At 50.9% G+C, this 21,012-nt stretch overlaps 1 protein-coding gene across 1 annotated transcript; it reads right to left on the reverse strand.

Moving 5' to 3' along the window:
• Positions 1-10,897: 10,897 nt before the first annotated feature.
• Positions 10,898-20,761, reverse strand: ATP6AP1 (ATPase H+ transporting accessory protein 1). The gene is made up of 10 exons (XM_072124942.1): positions 20,602-20,761; positions 18,007-18,133; positions 17,650-17,724; positions 16,360-16,553; positions 16,147-16,187; positions 15,585-15,670; positions 14,064-14,305; positions 13,939-13,974; positions 13,609-13,852; positions 10,898-11,752 (listed from the first exon to the last, which is right to left on the reverse strand). The coding sequence occupies exons 1-10, from the start codon at positions 20,706-20,708 to the stop codon at positions 11,543-11,545; spliced, it is 1,362 nt and encodes a 453-aa protein (XP_071981043.1). The 5' UTR covers positions 20,709-20,761; the 3' UTR covers positions 10,898-11,542.
• Positions 20,762-21,012: the final 251 nt, after the last annotated feature.

Below are 21,012 nucleotides of genomic sequence, written 5' to 3' on the forward strand. Positions count from 1 at the left end.
GGACATGTTACAGGCTGAAGGATAACGACGGCTCAGGTTTCAGTCCGGGATCATTATGCTCCATTTCTAGGATGTGCCGTCTCTTAAAGGGATTCTACATCTAACTGGCTCAGCTTTATAAGGGCGACTTATAGATGTCTCCATTGAGTAGACATGGGCCGGGGCAGGACCACAGCAGATGCCCAGAATACACAGGGAACAAGGGGGGTGGGGGATATCGTAAAAAATCACTGGTGCCGGAGGAGAATGATGGCGGCCACAACAATAGTCCAGCTGTTACCTCCCACCATGACAAATAAAACCTAAATGTATAAAGAAGGAGCAAAGTATAAGGGAAAATCACCAGCTTTACCTGCACTACATGACAGTAATGGGGGCAGGGTGTGGCCTTGTGTACTGCGCTGTGTTATATGTCAGCACTATAGTAGCCACAGTCCAGAGAGGTTGGAATAAAGACTTCAGATTTATACTGTAACCTACGACTGACCCCCATCAGGGGTCAATACTCCGTATGTCATCTTCTATATCCCATTCAGTCTTCTCTCCCCCAAGAACAGATGGCCCTGATATCAATGGAGAATCATCAGCGCTCCCACCCCGGACCCTCCGCCATAGTGACATCTAGAGCCCCCAATACATGGAGAATCATCAGCACTCCCACCTCCGGACCCTCCGCCATAGTCACATCTAGAGCCCCCAACACATGGAGAATCATCAGCGCTCCCACCTCCGGACCCTCCGCCATAGTAACATCTAGAGCCCCCAATACATGGAGAATCATCAGCACTCCCACCTCCGGACCCTCCGCCATAGTCACATCTAGAGCCCCCAACACATGGAGAATCATCAGCGCTCCAACCTCCGGACCCTCCGCCATAGTCACATCTAGAGCCCCCAATACATGGAGAATCATCAGCGCTCCCACCTCCGGACCCTCCGCCATAGTCACATCTAGAGCCCCCAACACATGGAGAATCATCAGCGCTCCCACCTCCGGACCCTCCGCCATAGTAACATCTAGAGCCCCCAATACATGGAGAATCATCAGCACTCCCACCTCCGGACCCTCCGCCATAGTCACATCTAGAGCCCCCAACACATGGAGAATCATCAGCGCTCCCACCTCCGGACCCTCCGCCATAGTCACATCTAGAGCCCCCAACACATGGAGAATCATCAGCGCTCCCACCACCGGACCCTCCGCCATAGTAACATCTAGAGCCCCCAACACATGGAGAATCATCAGCGCTCCCACCTCCGGACCCTCCGCCATAGTAACATCTAGAGCCCCCAATACATGGAGAATCATCAGCGCTCCCACCTCCGGACCCTCCACCATAGTAACATCTAGAGCCCCCAATACATGGAGAATCATCAGCGCTCCCACCTCCGGACCCTCCGCCATAGTCACATCTAGAGCCCCCAACACATGGAGAATCATCAGCGCTCCCACCTCCGGACCCTCCGCCATAGTCACATCTAGAGCCCCCAACACATGGAGAATCATCAGCGCTCCCACCACCGGACCCTCCGCCATAGTAACATCTAGAGCCCCCAATACATGGAGAATCATCAGCGCTCCCACCTCCGGACCCTCCGCCATAGTAACATCTAGAGCCCCCAATACATGGAGAATCATCAGCGCTCCCACCTCCGGACCCTCCGCCATAGTGACATCTAGAGCCCCCAATACATGGAGAATCATCAGCGCTCCCACCACCGGACCCTCCACCACAGTAACATCTAGAGCCCCCAACACAAGGAGAATCATCAGCGCTCCCACCACCGGACCCTCCACCACAGTAACATCTAGAGCCCCCAACACAAGGAGAATCATCAGCGCTCCCACCACCGGACCCTCCGCCATAGTGACATCTAGAGCCCCCAATACATGGAGAATAGAGATGAGCGAGTATACTCGTCCGAGCTTGATGCTCGTTCGAGTATTAAGGTACTCGAAACGGCTCGTTGCTCGGACGAGTATTTCCCCTGCTCGAGATCGAGCATTTAATTAAAAAAACACAGTGAAGAACAATGAAGAATAGAATAAAAACAGTGAACACAGTGAACACAGGATCATTTAAGTGAAAAACACAGTAAAGAACACAGTGCAGAATAGATTACAGATGTTCGGCACATCTGCTTACTTGTCGGGAGATACGCGCGGAACGGTGCGCACAAAATAGTATGTGAAGAACAATATATATGTGTGAAGAACACATTGAAGAACACGGTGAGCAGGACAGAGACACCGGGGAGCAGCACAGAGACACCGGGGAGCGGCACGGAGACACCGGGGAGCGGCACGGAGACATCGGGCAGCGACACGGAGACATAGGGGCACGGAGACATAGGGGCACGGAGACATCGGGGCACGGAGACATCGGGGCACGGAGACATCGGGCAGCGGCACGGAGACATCGGGCAGCGGCACGGAGACATCGGGCAGCGGCACGGAGACATCGGGCAGCGGCACGGAGACATCGGGCAGCGGCACGGAGACATCGGGGAGACTTCAGTGGAAGAAGAGCAGCAGATCCCGGGACAGCGTATCTCCCGACAAGTAAGCAGATGTGCCGAACATCTGCAATCTATTCTTCACTGTGTTTTTCACTTAAATGATCTTGTGTTCACTGTTTTTATTCTATTCTTCACTGTTCTTCACATCTGCTAACTTGTCGGGAGATAATATACGCGCGGAACAGTGAAGAATAGATTGCAGATGTTTGCATACATCTGCTATCTTATCAGAAGACATTCTTTTTCAATTAAATAACACATTTTATTCCTGAACCATGGTCCCTTTGAAAAATGCTCGAGTCTCCCATTGACTTCAATGGGGTTCGTTATTCGAGACGAGCACTCGAGCATCAGGAAAAGTTCGTCTCGAATAACGAGCACCCGAGCATTTTAGTGCTCGCTCATCTCTAATGGAGAATCATCAGCGCTCCCACCTCCGGACCCTCCGCCATAGTAACATCTAGAGCCCCCAATACATGGAGAATCATCAGCGCTCCCACCTCCAGACCCTCCGCCAGTTACATCTAGAGCCCCCAACACATGGAGAATCATCAGCGCTCCCACCTCCGGACCCTCCGCCATAGTAACATCTAGAGCCCCCAATACATGGAGAATCATCAGCGCTCCCACCTCCGGACCCTCCGCCATAGTAACATCTAGAGCCCCCAACACATGGAGAATCATCAGCGCTCCCACCTCCGGACCCTCCGCCATAGTAACATCTAGAGCCCCCAACACATGGAGAATCATCAGCGCTCCCACCACCGGACCCTCCGCCATAGTAACATCTAGAGCCCCCAATACATGGAGAATCATCAGCGCTCCCACCTCCGGACCCTCCGCCATAGTAACATCTAGAGCCCCCAATACATGGAGAATCATCAGCGCTCCCACCTCCGGACCCTCCGCCATAGTCACATCTAGAGCCCCCAATACATGGAGAATCATCAGCACTCCCACCTCCGGACCCTCCGCCAGTGACATCTAGAGCCCCCAACACATGGAGAATCATCAGCGCTCCCACCTCCGGACCCTCCGCCATAGTAACATCTAGAGCCCCCAATACATGGAGAATCATCAGCGCTCCCACCTCCGGACCCTCCGCCATAGTAACATCTAGAGCCCCCAATACATGGAGAATCATCAGCACTCCCACCTCTGGACCCTCCGCCATAGTCACATCTAGAGCCCCCAATACATGGAGAATCATCAGCACTCCCACCTCCGGACCCTCCGCCATAGTCACATCTAGAGCCCCCAATACATGGAGAATCATCAGCGCTCCCACCTCCCGACCCTCCACCATAGTAACTTCTAGAGCCCCCAACACATGGAGAATCATCAGCGCTCCCACCACCGGACCCTCCGCCATAGTAATATCTAGAGCCCCCAACAAATGGAGAATCATCAGCGCTCCCACCTCCGGACCCTCCGCCATAGTAACATCTAGAGCCCCCAACACATGGAGAATCATCAGCGCTCCCACCTCCGGACCCTCCGCCATAGTCACATCTAGAGCCCCCAATACATGGAGAATCATCAGCGCTCCCACCTCCGGACCCTCCGCCAGTTACATCTAGAGCCCCCAACACATGGAGAATCATCAGCGCTCCCACCTCCGGACCCTCCACCATAGTCACATCTAGAGCCCCCAATACATGGAGAATCATCAGCGCTCCCACCACCGGACCCTCCGCCATAGTAATATCTAGAGCCCCCAACAAATGGAGAATCATCAGCGCTCCCACCTCCGGACCCTCCGCCATAGTAACATCTAGAGCCCCCAACACATGGAGAATCATCAGCGCTCCAACCTCCGGACCCTCCGCCAGTTACATCTAGAGCCCCCAACACATGGAGAATCATCAGCGCTCCCACCTCCGGACCCTCCGCCATAGTAACATCTAGAGCCCCCAATACATGGAGAATCATCAGCACTCCCACCTCCGGACCCTCCACCATAGTCACATCTAGAGCCCCCAATACATGGAGAATCATCAGCGCTCCAACCTCCGGACCCTCCGCCAGTTACATCTAGAGCCCCCAACACATGGAGAATCATCAGCGCTCCCACCTCCGGACCCTCCACCATAGTCACATCTAGAGCCCCCAATACATGGAGAATCATCAGCACTCCCACCTCCGGACCCTCCGCAATAGTCACATCTAGAGCCCCCAATACATGGAGAATCATCAGCGCTCCCACCTCCGGACCCTCCACCATAGTAACATCTAGAGCCCCCAATACATGGAGAATCATCAGCACTCCCACCTCCGGACCCTCCACCATAGTCACATCTAGAGCCCCCAATACATGGAGAATCATCAGCGCTCCAACCTCCGGACCCTCCGCCAGTTACATCTAGAGCCCCCAACACATGGAGAATCATCAGCGCTCCCACCTCCGGACCCTCCACCATAGTCACATCTAGAGCCCCCAATACATGGAGAATCATCAGCACTCCCACCTCCGGACCCTCCGCAATAGTCACATCTAGAGCCCCCAATACATGGAGAATCATCAGCGCTCCCACCACCGGACCCTCCGCCAGTGACATCTAGAGCCCGCAACACATGGAGAATCATCAGCGCTCCCACCACCGGACCCTCCGCCATAGTAATATCTAGAGCCCCCAACACATGGAGAATCATCAGCGCTCCCACCTCCGGACCCTCCGCCCAGGGCCGGATTAAGGTTGGTGGGGGCCCCTGGGCGCAAAATCTGGTGGAGGCCCCCACTGTGTGCAGCGTGCATACACGTCTTCCTGCACACTATCCACGCAGTAACACCGCTACATACAGCCGCCTGATCCCCAGTATTACAGCTACATACAGCCACCTGATCCCCAGTATTACAGTTACATACAGCCGCCTGATCCCCAGTAATACATCTATATACAGCCGCCTCGTCCCCAGTAACACAGCTACATACAGCCGCCTCATCCCCAGTAACACAGCTACATACAGCCGCCTCATCCCCCAGTAACACAGCTACATACAGCCGCCTCACCCCCAGTAACACAGCTACATACAGCCGCATCACCCCCAGTAACACAGCTACATACAGCCGCCTCACCCCCAGTAACACAGCTACATACAGCCGCCTCACCCCCAGTAACACAGCTACATACAGCGGCCTCATCCCCAGTAACACAGCTACATACAGCCGCCTCACCCCCAGTAACTCCGCTACATACAGCCGCCTCGCCCCCAGTAACACAGCTATATACACATGCCTCTCCAGTAACACACCTACATACAGCCGCCTCACCCCCAGTAACTCCGCTACATACAGCCGCCTCACCCCCAGTAACTCCGCTACATACAGCCGCCTCACCCCCAGTAACACAGCTACATACAGCGGCCTCATCCCCAGTAACACAGCTACATACAGCCGCCTCGCCCCCAGTAACACAGCTACATACAGCCGCCTCACCCCCAGTCACTCAGCTACATACAGCCGCCTCACCCCCAGTAACACAGCTACATACAGCCGCCTCGCCCCCAGTAACACAGCTACATACAGCCGCCTCGTCCCCAGTAACACAGCTACATACAGCCGCCTCACCCCCAGTCACTCAGCTACATACAGCCGCCTCACCCCCAGTAACACAGCTACATACAGCCGCCTCGCCAGTAACACAGCTACATACAGCCGCCTCATCCGTAGTAACACAGCTACATACAGCTGCCTCACCCCCAGTAACACAGCTACATACAGCCGTCTCATCCATATTAACACAGCTACATACAGCCGCCTCATCCGTAGTAACACAGCTACATACAGCCGCCTCATCCCCAGTAACACAGCTACATACAGCCGCTTCATCCGTAGTAACACATCTACATACAGCCGCCTCACCCCCAGTAACACAGCTACATACAGCCGCCTCACCCCCAGTAACACAGCTAAATACAGACGCAACGCCCCCAGTAACACAGCTACATACAGCCGCCTCACCCCCAGTAACACAGCTACATACAGCCGCATCACCCCCAGTAACAGCTACATACAGCCGCATCACCCCCAGTAACACAGCTACATACAGCCGCATCACCCCCAGTAACACAGCTACATACAGCCGCCTCATCCCCAGTAACACAGCTACATACAGCCGCATCACCCCCAGTAACACAGCTACATACAGCCGCCTCATCCCCAGTAACACAGCTACATACAGCCGCCTCATCCCCAGTAACACAGCTACATACAGCCGCATCACCCCCAGTAACACAGCTACATACAGCCGCATCACCCCCAGTAACACAGCTACATACAGCGGCATCACCCCCAGTAACACAGCTACATACACATGCCTCTCCAGTAACACAGCTACATACAGCCGCCTCATCCGTAGTAACACAGCTACATACAGCCGCCTCATCCGTAGTAACACAGCTACATACAGCCGCCTCATCCCCAGTAACACAGCTACATACAGCCGCCTCACCCCCAGTAACACAGCTAAATACAGACGCAACGCCCCCAGTAACACAGCTACATACAGCCGCATCACCCCCAGTAACACAGCTACATACAGCCGCATCACCCCCAGTAACACAGCTACATACAGCCGCATCACCCCCAGTAACACAGCTACATACAGCCGCCTCATCCCCAGTAACACAGCTACATACAGCCGCCTCATCCCCAGTAACACAGCTACATACAGCCGCATCACCCCCAGTAACACAGCTACATACAGCCGCATCACCCCCAGTAACACAGCTACATACAGCCGCCTCACCCCCAGTAACACAGCTACATACAGCCGCCTCGCCCCCAGTAACACAGCTACATACAGCCGCATCACCCCCAGTAACACAGCTACATACAGCGGCATCACCCCCAGTAACACAGCTACATACACATGCCTCTCCAGTAACACAGCTACATACAGCCGCCTCATCCCCAGTAACACAGCTACATACAGCCGCCTCACCCCCAGTAACACAGCTACATACAGCCGCATCACCCCCAGTAACACAGCTACATACAGCCGCCTCATCCCCAGTAACACAGCTACATACAGCCGCCTCACCCCCAGTAACACAGCTACATACAGCCGCCTCATCCCCAGTAACACAGCTACATACAGCCGCCTCACCCCCAGTAACACAGCTACATACAGCCGCCTCATCCCCAGTAACACAGCTACATACAGCCGCCTCACCCCCAGTAACACAGCTACACACAGCCGCCTCATCCCCAGTAACACAGCTACATACAGCCGCCTCATCCCCAGTAACACAGCTACATACAGCCGCCTCATCCCCAGTAACACAGCTACATACAGCCGCCTCATCCCCAGTAACACAGCTACATACACATGCCTCTCCAGTAACACACCTACATACAGCTGCCTCGCCCCCAATATACACACATACAGCAAATACACACACATTCAGTATACGGAGGATATACATACATACCATATACACAGCATATAAACATAAACATACATCCTATATATATATTTTTTTTTTAAATGTGCACATATATATGCTTATACAAATATATGCGTGTATAAAAACAGTAAATGCATATATACACATATACACAGTATATACATATATAGACAGTAGATGCATATATACACATATACACAGTATATACACATATACACAGTAGATGCATATACACACATATACACAGTATATACATATATAGACAGTAGATGCATATAAACACAGTATATAAATATATAGACAGTAGATGCATATATACACACAGTAGATGCATATACACACATATACACAGTATATACATAGATAGACAGTAGATGCATATAAACACAGTATATAAAATATATAGACAGTAGATGCATATATACACACAGTAGATGCATTTATACACATATACACAGTATATACATCATATATAAATACAGATAAATACATATGTAGTGTATACTTACCCTTTTAGGATGACTGGCTGTCGGGTCAGGCGGGTCTTCGGCGTGGGGGGGTCGGTCGGTTGCTGGTTTGGACGGGAGAGGGGGGGGGTCGCATGTTCGGCCGGGTAGCAGGAGCGGAGGTCAGCCGCTAGTTCCGCGGGGGGGGGGGGGAGCGGAGGACGGCAGCTGCTTGTTCTGCCGGGGGAAGGGGGGGAAGAGCGGAGGACGGTCGCTGCTGCTTGTTCCGCCGGGGGGAGGATGGACGGCAGCTGCTTTTCTGCCGGGGGGGGGGGATTGTAGGGAGAGCGGAGGGCGACCGCTGCTTCTTGTTCCGCCGGGGGGGGGGGAGGAGGAGCGGAGGATGAACGCTTCTTACAGCTGGGGGGGGATGTGGTGGATGCGAGCGGAGGAAGGCCGCTTGATCCGCCGCTGGAGGGGGGGGGGGGTGCGAGGAGCGGAGGACGGCCGCTTGTTCGGGCGCGGGTGGGGGGGTTTGGAGTGGAGGAAGGGCGCTTGTTCCGCTGGTGGGGGGGGGGGGGGAGCGGAGGACAGCCGCATTTCTGGGGGGGTTGGGGAGCGGAGGACGGCCACATTTCTGGGGGTAGTTGGGGAGCGGAGGGCGACCGCTTGTTCAGGCGGGGGAGGGGGGGTTGCGGAGGGCGGCCGCTTGTTCGGGCTGGGGAGGACGAGCGCGAGCGGGGTTACGAGCGGGCGGGGAGGGCTAACCATGCAGCGAGTTGGGCGGGCAGGGAGGTGGGAACCTGTGCGGGGGGCAGACGCCTCGGCCATGCGGGGAGGCGGTCACCTGTGCCGTGGTTGGGCGGACAGTTCTGGGAGGTGGCGGCAGAGGAGCCATGGCCCAGGGGGGGTGATCTGGTGGGGGCCCCCTGGGGGGGCAAGATGGTGGGGGCCCCGGGGCTCTAGCCCCGGGAGCCCCGCCTATAATCCGGCCCTGCCTCCGCCAGTGACATCTAGAGCCCCCAACACATGGAGAATCATCAGCGCTCCCACCACCGGACCCTCCGCCATAGTCACATCTAGAGCCCCCAACACATGGAGAATCATCAGCGCTCCCACCTCCGGACCCTCCGCCATAGTCGCATCTAGAGCCCCCAACACATGGAGAATCATCAGCGCTCCCACCACCGGACCCTCCGCCATAGTAACATCTAGAGCCCCCAACACATGGAGAATCATCAGCGCTCCCACCTCCGAACCCTCCGCCAGTGACATCTAGAGCCCCCAATACATGGAGAATCATTAGCGCTCCCACCACCGGACCCTCCACCATAGTAACATCTAGAGCCCCCAACACAAGGAGAATCATCAGCGCTCCCACCTCCGGACCCTCCGCCATAGTCACATCTAGAGCCCCAACACATGGAGAATCATCAGCGCTCCCACCTCCGGACCCTCCACCATAGTAACATCTAGAGCCCCCAACACAAGGAGAATCATCAGCGCTCCCACCTCCGGACCCTCCACCATAGTAACATCTAGAGCCCCCAACACATGGAGAATCATCAGCGCTCCCACCTCCGGACCCTCCACCATAGTAACATCTAGAGCCCCCAACACAAGGAGAATCATCAGCGCTCCCACCTCCGGACCCTCCGCCATAGTAACATCTAGAGCCCCCAACACATGGAGAATCATCAGCGCTCCCACCTCCGGACCCTCCGCCATAGTAACATCTAGAGCCCCCAATACATGGAGAATCATCAGCGCTCCCACCTCCGGACCCTCCGCCAGTGACATCTAGAGCCCCCAACACATGGATCCGGGGCCGAGGGGGTTATTCACTCATTATATACAGAATAATGGATCTGCAAGAGTCTCCATGAGAAACTGCTCTGCTACATCTCAGGATTGTTCTACGATGTCCAACCCGGCCAAATATCCACCTCTCACTTCACAGCCGTTATCCTGGTCGCCCTATCCTAGTGCAGCTGAGACGTCCCCACTGCTCCCGGGATCTGCATATCCCGACTCCAGACACTGGTTATATGTGCTATGTCAGGACCCAGAGCGGAGCGACCCCAGGAGAGGTAAGTACTTGTCAGCTATACTGTACTGCTCCCAGGATCTCTCTTGTGTCCCGACTCCGGATACTGGTTGTATGTGCTATGTCTGGACCCAGAGCGGAGCGACCCCCAGGAGAGGTAAATATTTGTCAGCTATACTGTACTGCTCCCAGGTCCTCTTTGGGTCCTGCCATTGGTTGTATGTGATGTGGGTCCTGATGCCAGTGCATGTACCAGCGCAGGACACAGAGCTGAGCAGCACATGGAGAGGAGAAGCAGCAGTGCTGGGAAGACATTACACCATTGCACTTGGAGAAGCTCTACTCCCGGAATAGAAATCCATATTTCACAGTCCTGCTGCTACTAACAACACTTGATCTCAGCTCTGCTGCCTCTTTACAAGGCACAAACCCGATTGTGACACACAAAGTAAAAGAAACAGAAGCCACAAAGTAATAAAGACGAGCACAGGAGGATTTATTCCACATCTCATAAGTTATACAGTGAATAGTTACAGAGTAAATCATGGAGCACATCACAAGGGTCACGTACTACAGAGCCCAGCATGCCCGCGGCAGCTGCACCCCACCTAACACAAATAAATAGCATTTCTTGGTACTATGTACATTCTAGAGAGTTTATACAACCTTGTTACGCCCCCTGCTGGGCACGTGGGGGATGACAGCACAACTTTGCTGGGTCACCTTGTGTCTCCTTGTGCCCGGACAGATACTTATTATCAAGTGGAGAAGTGCCAGGGGGTACAAGGAGCTCCCAAAAGGGGCAACTTATGTCTGCCACTGCCCTGTGTGGATATGCAGGTCTATAAATGAGACAATTAAAACCCCTTTAACCCCCTAATACTTGGACCAGAAAGTAAACATGGAGCAGATACCTCCCACCATCCATACACAGGAGGTACGAGGTCTATCGCACCTCATATTAATATACAGTGCAAACCACTCACAACACAAGGGGAAACCTAAACGCTCAGTCACATGGGCACAAATCAGAAGAGGAGGACAGCGCGGGGCTTATTCATGGAATGTAGAAGGACCTGGACACGTGGGTGGAAGGAGAAGACATTTCAGTAGGGAGAGGTCACTCAGTCTGGGGAACAGAGATGGAAGGTCCCTTGGGGTCATCAAAGCGATCCATGGTCTTCAGGCTCATCACCATGTGCAGCCCATAGGTCAGGATGAAGACAAAGAGCAGAGTAGTGATGAGACCCATCCAGATGCCCGGGGAGAAGAACCCGGCACAGTCACTGGCATAAGAGAACCGCATACCAGTCACATTGAAGGCCTGGATCTAGTCACAAGGGAGGAAAGAACACAAAGTAGCATCATACACAATATATACAATATATAGATCAACATGTGTACTGATCCTGAGTTACATCCTGTATTATACCCCAGAGCTGCACTCACTATTCTGCTGCTGGGGCAGTCACTGTGTACATACATGACATTACTTATCCTGTACTGATCCTGAGTTACATCCTGTATTATACTCCAGAGCTGCACTCACTATTCTGCTGCTGGTGCAGTCACTGTGTATATACATGACATTACTTATCCTGTACTGATCCTGAGTTACATCCTGTATTATACCCCAGAGCTGCACTCACTATTCTGCTGCTGGTGCAGTCACTATGTACATACATGGCATTACTTATCCTGTACTGATCCTGAGTTACATCCTGTATTATACCCCAGAGCTGCACTCACTATTCTGCTGCTGGTGCAGTCACTGTGTACATACATGGCATTACTTATCCTGTACTGATCCTGAGTTACATCCTGTATTATACCCCAGAGCTGCACTCACTATTCTGCTGCTGGTGCAGTCACTGTGTACATACATGACATTACTTATCCTGTACTGATCCTGAGTTACATCCTGTATTATACCCCAGAGCTGCACTCACTATTCTGCTGGTGCAGTCACTGTGTACATACATGACATTACTTATCCTGTACTGATCCTGAGTTACATCCTGTATTATACCCCAGAGCTGCACTCACTATTCTGCTGCTGGGGCAGTCACTGTGTACATACATGACATTACTTATCCTGTACTGATGCTGAGTTACATCCTGTATTATACTCCAGAGCTGCACTCACTATTCTGCTGCTGGTGCAGTCACTGTGTACATACATGACATTACTTATCCTGTACTGATCCTGAGTTACATCCTGTATTATACCCCAGAGCTGCACTCACTATTCTGCTGGTGCAGTCACTGTGTACATACATGACATTACTTATCCTGTACTGATCCTGAGTTACATCCTGTATTATACCCCAGAGCTGCACTCACTATTCTGCTGCTGGTGCAGTCACTGTGTACATACATGACATTACTTATCCTGTACTGATCCTGAGTTACATCCTGTATTATACTCCAGAGCTGCACTCACTATTCTGCTGCTGGTGCAGTCACTGTGTACATACATGACATTACTTATCCTGTACTGATGCTGAGTTACATCCTGTATTATACTCCAGAGTTGCACACACTATTCTGCTGCTGGTGCAGTCACTGTGTACATACATGACATTACTTATCCTGTACTGATCCTGAGTTACATCCTGTATTATACTCCAGAGCTGCACTCACTATTCTGCTGCTGGGGCAGTCACTGTGTACATACATGACATTACTGATCCTGAGTTACATCCTGTATTATACTCCAGAGCTGCACTCACTATTCTGCTGCTGGTGCAGTCACTGTGTACATACATGACATTACTTATCCTGTACTGATCCTGAGTTACATCCTGTATTATACCCCAGAGCTGCACTCACTATTCTGCTGCTGGTGCAGTCACGGTGTACATACATGACATTACTTATCCTGTACTGATCCTGAGTTACATCCTGTATTATACTCCAGAGCTGCACTCACTATTCTGCTGCTGGTGCAGTCACGGTGTACATACATGACATTACTTATCCTGTACTGATCCTGAGTTACATCCTGTATTATACTCCAGAGCTGCACTCACTATTCTGCTGCTGGTGCAGTCACGGTGTACATACATGACATTACTTATCCTGTACTGATCCTGAGTTACATCCTGTATTATACTCCAGAGCTGCACTCACTATTGTGCTGCTAGAAAAACTATGAAGCTTTCCCTGACCTCTTCTTCCACTTACCTGGAAATCAGTGATAGTGATGCGCCAGGTAAAGGCAGGGGAGCTTTCGCTGGTGTTCCTGACCAGTAGCGGGCCATATAGGGGCAGGCTGCTGACAAACTCACAGTGATAAGAGTAGTTACTGGGAGCGTTCACTTGAGGTGCCAGGAATGTGGCGTTCACGGTTCCATTATAAATCTCCACGTGGGTCATAGTGAACCAGTGCCGCGCGGACACCGGATACCGACGGTTATCGAACCGAAAGCTGCGGAAAACAGAAAAAAACGTAAAAAATACCAGGGAATAAAACCTGAATGTGACATCGCTGAGATGAGGAGGGCCGGTACTTACATTATCCTGATATCATTGTTGTAATTTAGCGCCAATCTGGAAGAGACAAATCAGAATAATTAGTCATCGGACCCCGGTCGACCCTTAACCTCTACCCTTCATATGGCAGTGATGGCAGCACTCACACGGCAGAGTCATTCCTGCAGACAGATCCGGCTGTGATCTGGGAGCCGGGCGAGATGAAGGTGGCATTGGTGAGATCCAGCTCCCGATCCATGGACACGGTGATGTTTGAGGCCCAGAACAGGATGCAGGGCTTATTCTCAGTATCATTGACAGATAGAGGGGGGTAAGAGGGGGTTTCGGCCTCTACTGCCAACAGCTGGCGCCCAAAACTGCCCACTCCAAAGTCATTTTCCCTATTTACCTAAAAGAAGGAAGAAAAAAAACAAGATTTTTTTTTTTAAAGGGACGATAAAGCAGAATTTATTAGAGGGAACCCGTCACCAGCTTTTACCCCATTAAACTACCGGCCCCTCAGGTCGGGGGATGAAATGTCCGTTCAATGATCCCGTTTTATGTGAAATCTCACCCATTTACCTTTAAATAAAAATCACCTCCACAGTCATGTGAGCAGAGAAGAGGCAGATTTTACTTACTGTCACTTCAGATTCTTATTATTTGGTTCTATAAAACCTAGAAACCTGCTGGTGTCATATTAAAGAATCTCATTTCACATATCACATCCGGCTTGTGTTTCTGTGATTTACAGAACTGAAGATTAATGTAGGTAAAGGCAGGATTTTTATCTGAACCAAAACTTTTCCTACTTCTATCTAATTCTATCTGGTTCTGCTGCCCATCTTTAAAATGACACCAGTAACATGGGCCTAGTTGCTAGAGAACTGAAGATAGAGGTGTGACATCACATGACCGGGGACACTCCCCCAGCAGCCTCTAAAATAGGAGTCACATGGGATGTGGGGGTCAGAGAATTTTTTATATATGTACACTGTTAAGATGTGGCATAAAACAGCCAATTCTAGAAAGCACATTTTATTGATCAATGTCAAGTTTAAAGGGAACCAGTCGACACATTTTCCAAATACAGTTCTTATACAGCCTGAGCAACTAACTGACCCCCTTCTTTTAGCTAAAAACTGTTTCCCTTACATGAACCTGGCATCATAGAGGATGTATCCTGCTCAAACGGCCCCTCCCATCTACTCCTCCCACTGTCCCATGCCTCTTCTCAGCATATCGTGTGACCAGGGTGATGTCATCTAAGGTCCTTTACCCCATATGTGCATCTGATCACATGAAATCACAGCAGCCTCCATGGACTTTAACTCCTCGCCAGCCTCCATGGAGGATGCTGTGATTTCATGCGATCAGATACATACATGAGGTTGACTATGCAATTGTAACAAGACCGTAGATGACATCACCCTGGTCAGAGGATATGAAGTTCCCAGAGACGTAACAGAGCTCTCTCAATGTTTCACAAAGCAGCATAGCATATCATAGTACTTAGACCTGTCAATCAGGAACAAGGAGGCGGGGCAATGCCCAGAGCAATAATCCATGAATATGTAGGGCCTCATAGGACTCTTTATTATTGTAACGTTGCAGTCATGGAGAGGAAATATTAAAGGATAAGTCAGAAGTACAGAAAATACAAAGTACAGAAATAAAGCTCCACGTACCCACGATGGCCTGAAGGCTGTGAGGATGGCGGTGCAGGGGATGCCCCCCGACTTCAGTGTGCTCAGCACCTGTCCTATCATCTGATCTGTAGAGAAAGACCAAATCATCTCCTAATACCAGATCCTTACTGTATCCATTACTGTATGGGATACGTATGATGTATGTGCGCGCTGCCCGTGGGATACGTATGATGTATGCGTGCGCTGCCCGTGGGATACGTATGATCTATGCGCGCACTGCCCGTGGGATACGTATGTATGATGTATGTGGGATACGTATGTATGATGTATGTGGGATACGTATGATGTATGCGCGCGCTGCCCGTGGGATACGCATGATGTATGCGTGATACGTATGATGTATGCGTGCTGCCCGTGGGATACGTATGATGTATGCGTGCGCTGCCCGTGGGATACGTATGTGGGTGCTGCCCGTGGGATACGTATGTATGTGGGATACGTATGATGTATGCGTGCTGCCCGTGGGATACGTATGATGTATGCGTGCGCTGCCCGTGGGATACGCATGTATGATGTATGTGGGATACGTATGTCCACTCACCATTGGTTCGGAGGACGTCTTTGGTTGCCACTAAGCCAGCACTGAGGGGGAAAGCACAGGAGTAAGTGACCATACTACAGCCCTGCGCCTCCTAACCTTCCCCATCATTGTCCTGCAAAACCGGTCACAACACGGAAACTGGCCCAGGTGGTGGGCAATCTGGGGTGGCCGGGGCATAGGAGGTAAGTGTCAGGAGGCGGGGTAAGTACTCACCTGCTGGTGTAGGGCAGACTCACTATAAGCAGTGATGGGATATTGGCATCCAGCCGCAGCTCTAACAGTGTAGAAGGATCCACGTGGAGGGGGCTGACCCCCAGCTTCTCCTTTAAGTAGGTGGGCAGGATGTTGGCAGCGTACCAATCCACCGCCGGCAGCACCAAAGAAGATGGCGACGACTCCATGATGTTCTACAATGCACACAAACGTGAGAAGGGTCATGGGAAGAGACAAGTGTATGACGCACAGCGCCCCGAGTGTAATGTACATTACTACAGGTCAGTGATCACACACACAAGCACTTACAACGCCCCGGCACGTGCCACCGCTTACAGATAAAAATCGGTGTGTGTGTGTGTAAATTTGTGTAATAAAAAGTTATACAATTTTCTAATATACAATTCCTCATTGTTCTCTAGATCTCTACTTGCTGTCATTCTACGGGAAGCTGCACTGTTTAAATCCTGTAGATAAACATCGGTCCCTGGTGATGTGATGTCACACAGGTGCACGGCTCGTTATATCCTCGGTCATGTGATGTCACACAGGTGCACGGCTCGTTATATCCTCGGTCATGTGATGTCACACAGGTGCACGGCTCGTTATATCCTCGGTCATGTGATGTCAGACAGGTGCACGGCTCGTTATATCCTCGGTCATGTGATGTCACACAGGTGCACGGCTCATTATATCCCTGGTCATGTGATGTTACACAGGTGCACGGCTCGTTATATCCTCGGTCATGTGATGTCAGACAGGTGCACGGCTCGTTATATCCCTGGTCATGTGATGTCACACAGGTGCACGGCTCGTTATATCCCTGGTCATGTGATGTTACACGGCTCGTTATATCCCTGGTCATGTGATGTTACACAGGTGCACGGCTCGTTATATTACAAAGAGTTATTGTGTGTTATAAGGAGCCGTGCACCTATGTGACATCACATGACCAGGGCATGGTGTTTCTGGAATATGATTTCCATCATCTTGCAGTTCCAGTTGCCCCCTTGTAGCTGCTGGGGGCAGGGCTCTCCTTCTCCTGTGATATTATAGCCCCTTTATACTACCTGTCAGTCTTCTCCTTGTACTTTAGAGGCTTTTCTCCTCTCCTGACAAGCAGGGCAGAGACACGATCCTATTGGCTCCTGCAGTGTACAGAGGATGACTATGCGGCCCCCTGGTTTTGGGGGTAGTGGATAAGCAGGCGCTCCTCCCTGCACATTAGGATGTGTACATTACTGTACACAGTAAACACGCTGTGTATAAGGAGGGCAGTTCACATCTTACCTCCAAATTTGGGAAGACGCTGTCCTGTTTGTTCCCATAGACTCCCCCGAAGGCTGTGAAATCTTCAATGCTCAGCTGGTAAAATAATGAGACAAGTTAGAGGTGGCAGCACCCAGGAAGTGTCATATATATGAGCGATAAGTGGGCGGGGGCTGGGTGATCGATCACGTTTCTTAAAGGGATTGGGACATCACAGACGCATCCTCCACCCTGTGCGATTACCAGGGCTCACAGAAATGACAAAAATTCCCCTCAAGTGTTGAATTATGAAGTCCAGCTGCACATACTAGATGGGGCTGCCCCCAAATCCCATGGGATGTAACTTCGGACGCCCCTTTAACATGTTTATTCCATTACCTTCTCCTGGAGGAAGAGCAGGACGTTCTTGGGACCGTTGCAGAGCGCTGCGTCCACATACTGGTTCAACTGGAGATCCGTAGTCACGTGACCGCCGTGGGTGCTGGGCTGTGCCGACCACAGGGAGCTGTCGGGACACAAGTCACATTAACCCCTTGTACACCGGCCTCCAGAAGATGCAGAGACGAAGCACAAGAGAATGTATCCGATGTATGCGGATGTGTATGGATTCCAGGAAAAGCACATGATGAGAGCGCGTGTGGTCACTGACAATGGCTCATTCACGGGCAGCCACGAAATTATAGACTGGGAACTGGAATAGTCACATAGTACTACTTCTATACTGACCCCAAGCATAAGACTGCACTACCGAGATCCCCCGACGTCTCCCTCCATGACAAGGACAAAGGGTTAAGTCTCAGTAATGCAGCCTCGGGCGGCATTTTTTTTAATTGTTCTCTTTTCTGTAATATTTTCTTTCCGCCAATGCTTTTTTTTTTTTTAAAGTAAATTGTTCTTAATTATGGTTTATGTGTAGAGGGAGGGGGGCTCGATGTCTTTATTAAGCAGAAGGGAATTGGGAAGTTTGAGGAGCAGTGGAGGGGGAGAGTGGTTGGAAAGACTAGGATTACGTACAGAAGGGTTGCATAAGGGGGCGGCAGGGAGGGCCTGATGGCTGTATGAAGAGGATGAACCCGGTGGAGTCAGGCGGCCAGACTCCTGGGGTTGGGGGGAATGGGGGGGGGGGTTTCTTGTGGGACAAGGTTATATTGTTGTGAAATAGTTTACTTATGTACAGCTTTCTATGGGATATATATATATATATATATATATATATATATATATATATATATATATGTATGTATGTATCTTCACACTATCATTTGCTTTAAAAGTCAACGGATTAAAAAAAAAAAGTTCTTAAATATAGCAACAGCTCATATGGAGTACAATGCACTCTGATGACATCATCCTATATGGAGTACAATACTCTATGATGACATCACAACCCGCCTATACGGAGTACAATACTCTATGATGACATCACAACCCGCCTATACGGAGTACAATACTCTATGATGACATCACAACCCGCCTATACGGAGTACAATACTCTATGATGACATCACAACCCGCCTATACGGAGTACAATACTCTATGATGACATCACAACCCGCCTATACGGAGTACAATACTCTATGATGACATCACAACCCGCCTATACGGAGTACAATACTCTATGATGACTCCTCTAGTATAAGTAACCATAGGTCCTGCGTCATGCATACTGGGAGTTGTAGTTGCACTACAGCAGGCAGTCGCAGGTTGTAGTTGGGGCCATTTAAATCTTTTGGGCATCATGTTCTGTCCATGTTGTTTCCGGGAACTATTATGAGGAAGTGGAAAGGAGAAGTGTCCGGCGCTGCACCAGATGTATGGAATGTATGGAATATGCTGCAATACGGTGAGTCACAGACCCATAGGGGACATGGGGGAAGGGGGGGGGGTAGGACCTTTGTCATTGATATGTTATGTAGGACACAAGTACAATACAAAATCCTACAAAATAAATGATGCAAAGAATATGCTGTATAGTGCAAGATTGTATGTAATATAGGCGCACCCCCTTGTATTTCATAATACTCTGTACTTAGCACACAGGGATGACATCACGACACCCTATGCCCGGGTATAATACACAATGATGACATCACGACACCCTATGCCCGGGTATAATACACAATGATGACATCACGGCCCCCTATGCCCGGGTATAATACACAATGATGACATCACGGCCCCCTATGCCCGGGTATAATACACAATGATGACATCACGGCCCCCTATGCCCGGGTATAATACACAATGATGACATCACGACACCCTAGGCCCGGGTATAATACACAATGATGACATCACGACACCCTATGCCCGGGTATAATACACAATGATGACATCACAACACCCTATGCTCGAGTATAATACACAGGGATGACATCACGACACCCTATGCCCGAGTATAATACACAGGGATGACATCACGACACCCTAGGCCCGGGTATAATACACAGGGATGACATCACGACACCCTAGGCCCGGGTATAATACACAATGATGACATCACGACACCCTATGCCCGGGTATAATACACAATGATGACATCACGACACCCTATGCCCGGGTATAATACACAATGATGACATCACGACACCCTATGCCCGGGTATAATACACAATGATGACATCACGACACCCTATGCTCGAGTATAATACACAATGATGACATCACGACACCCTATACCGAGTATAATACACAGGGATGACATCACGACACCCTATACCCGAGTACAACACACAATGATGACATCACGACACCCTAAAGCAGAGTATAATACACAGGGATGACATCACGGCCCCCTATACCGAGTATAATATACAGTGATGACATCACAACACCCTAAAGCAGAGTATAATACACAGTGATGGCATCATAAGTCCCTCATTAGGCTGAATCAGGACATAACGACGTCATGTCACGACACATCGCCGTTGGGTGCTGCGGTGACATCACATCCAGTATACACGTCATCCTCACCTCTCGCTCGACCACAGGAGGACGGGCACCTGCTGGGAGCTGGCCGCACGCCATGGCGCCTCCAGGAGCAGGAGGGCGGAGAGAAGAGCGAACATCCCAGTCGCCATCTTTCTGCCGCTGACACAGGGAAGACAATCACATGACTGCAGCCGATCAGGTGACACGGGGCGAGCTCATTGGCTGGTGTCACGGTCACTCAGGGAGCGGCAGGAGGGCGGGTTAAGTGTACGGGAATATGATTGGACAATTGAACGAACTTCCATGACGCATGCGCAGTCTGAGCCCTGTCGCTACTCCATAAAGACTAAGCATGCGCAGTAGTGTCCAGCAGGCAGATGGGTCACGAGCAATGTGTGGGAGAGGAAGATCCAATATTCTGGGACTGTGCCCCCAATTTAAGAAACATATCTG

The sequence above is a fragment of the Engystomops pustulosus genome, chromosome 9 (assembly GCF_040894005.1).
Source record: "Engystomops pustulosus chromosome 9, aEngPut4.maternal, whole genome shotgun sequence".
NCBI lineage: Eukaryota > Metazoa > Chordata > Amphibia > Anura > Leptodactylidae > Engystomops > Engystomops pustulosus.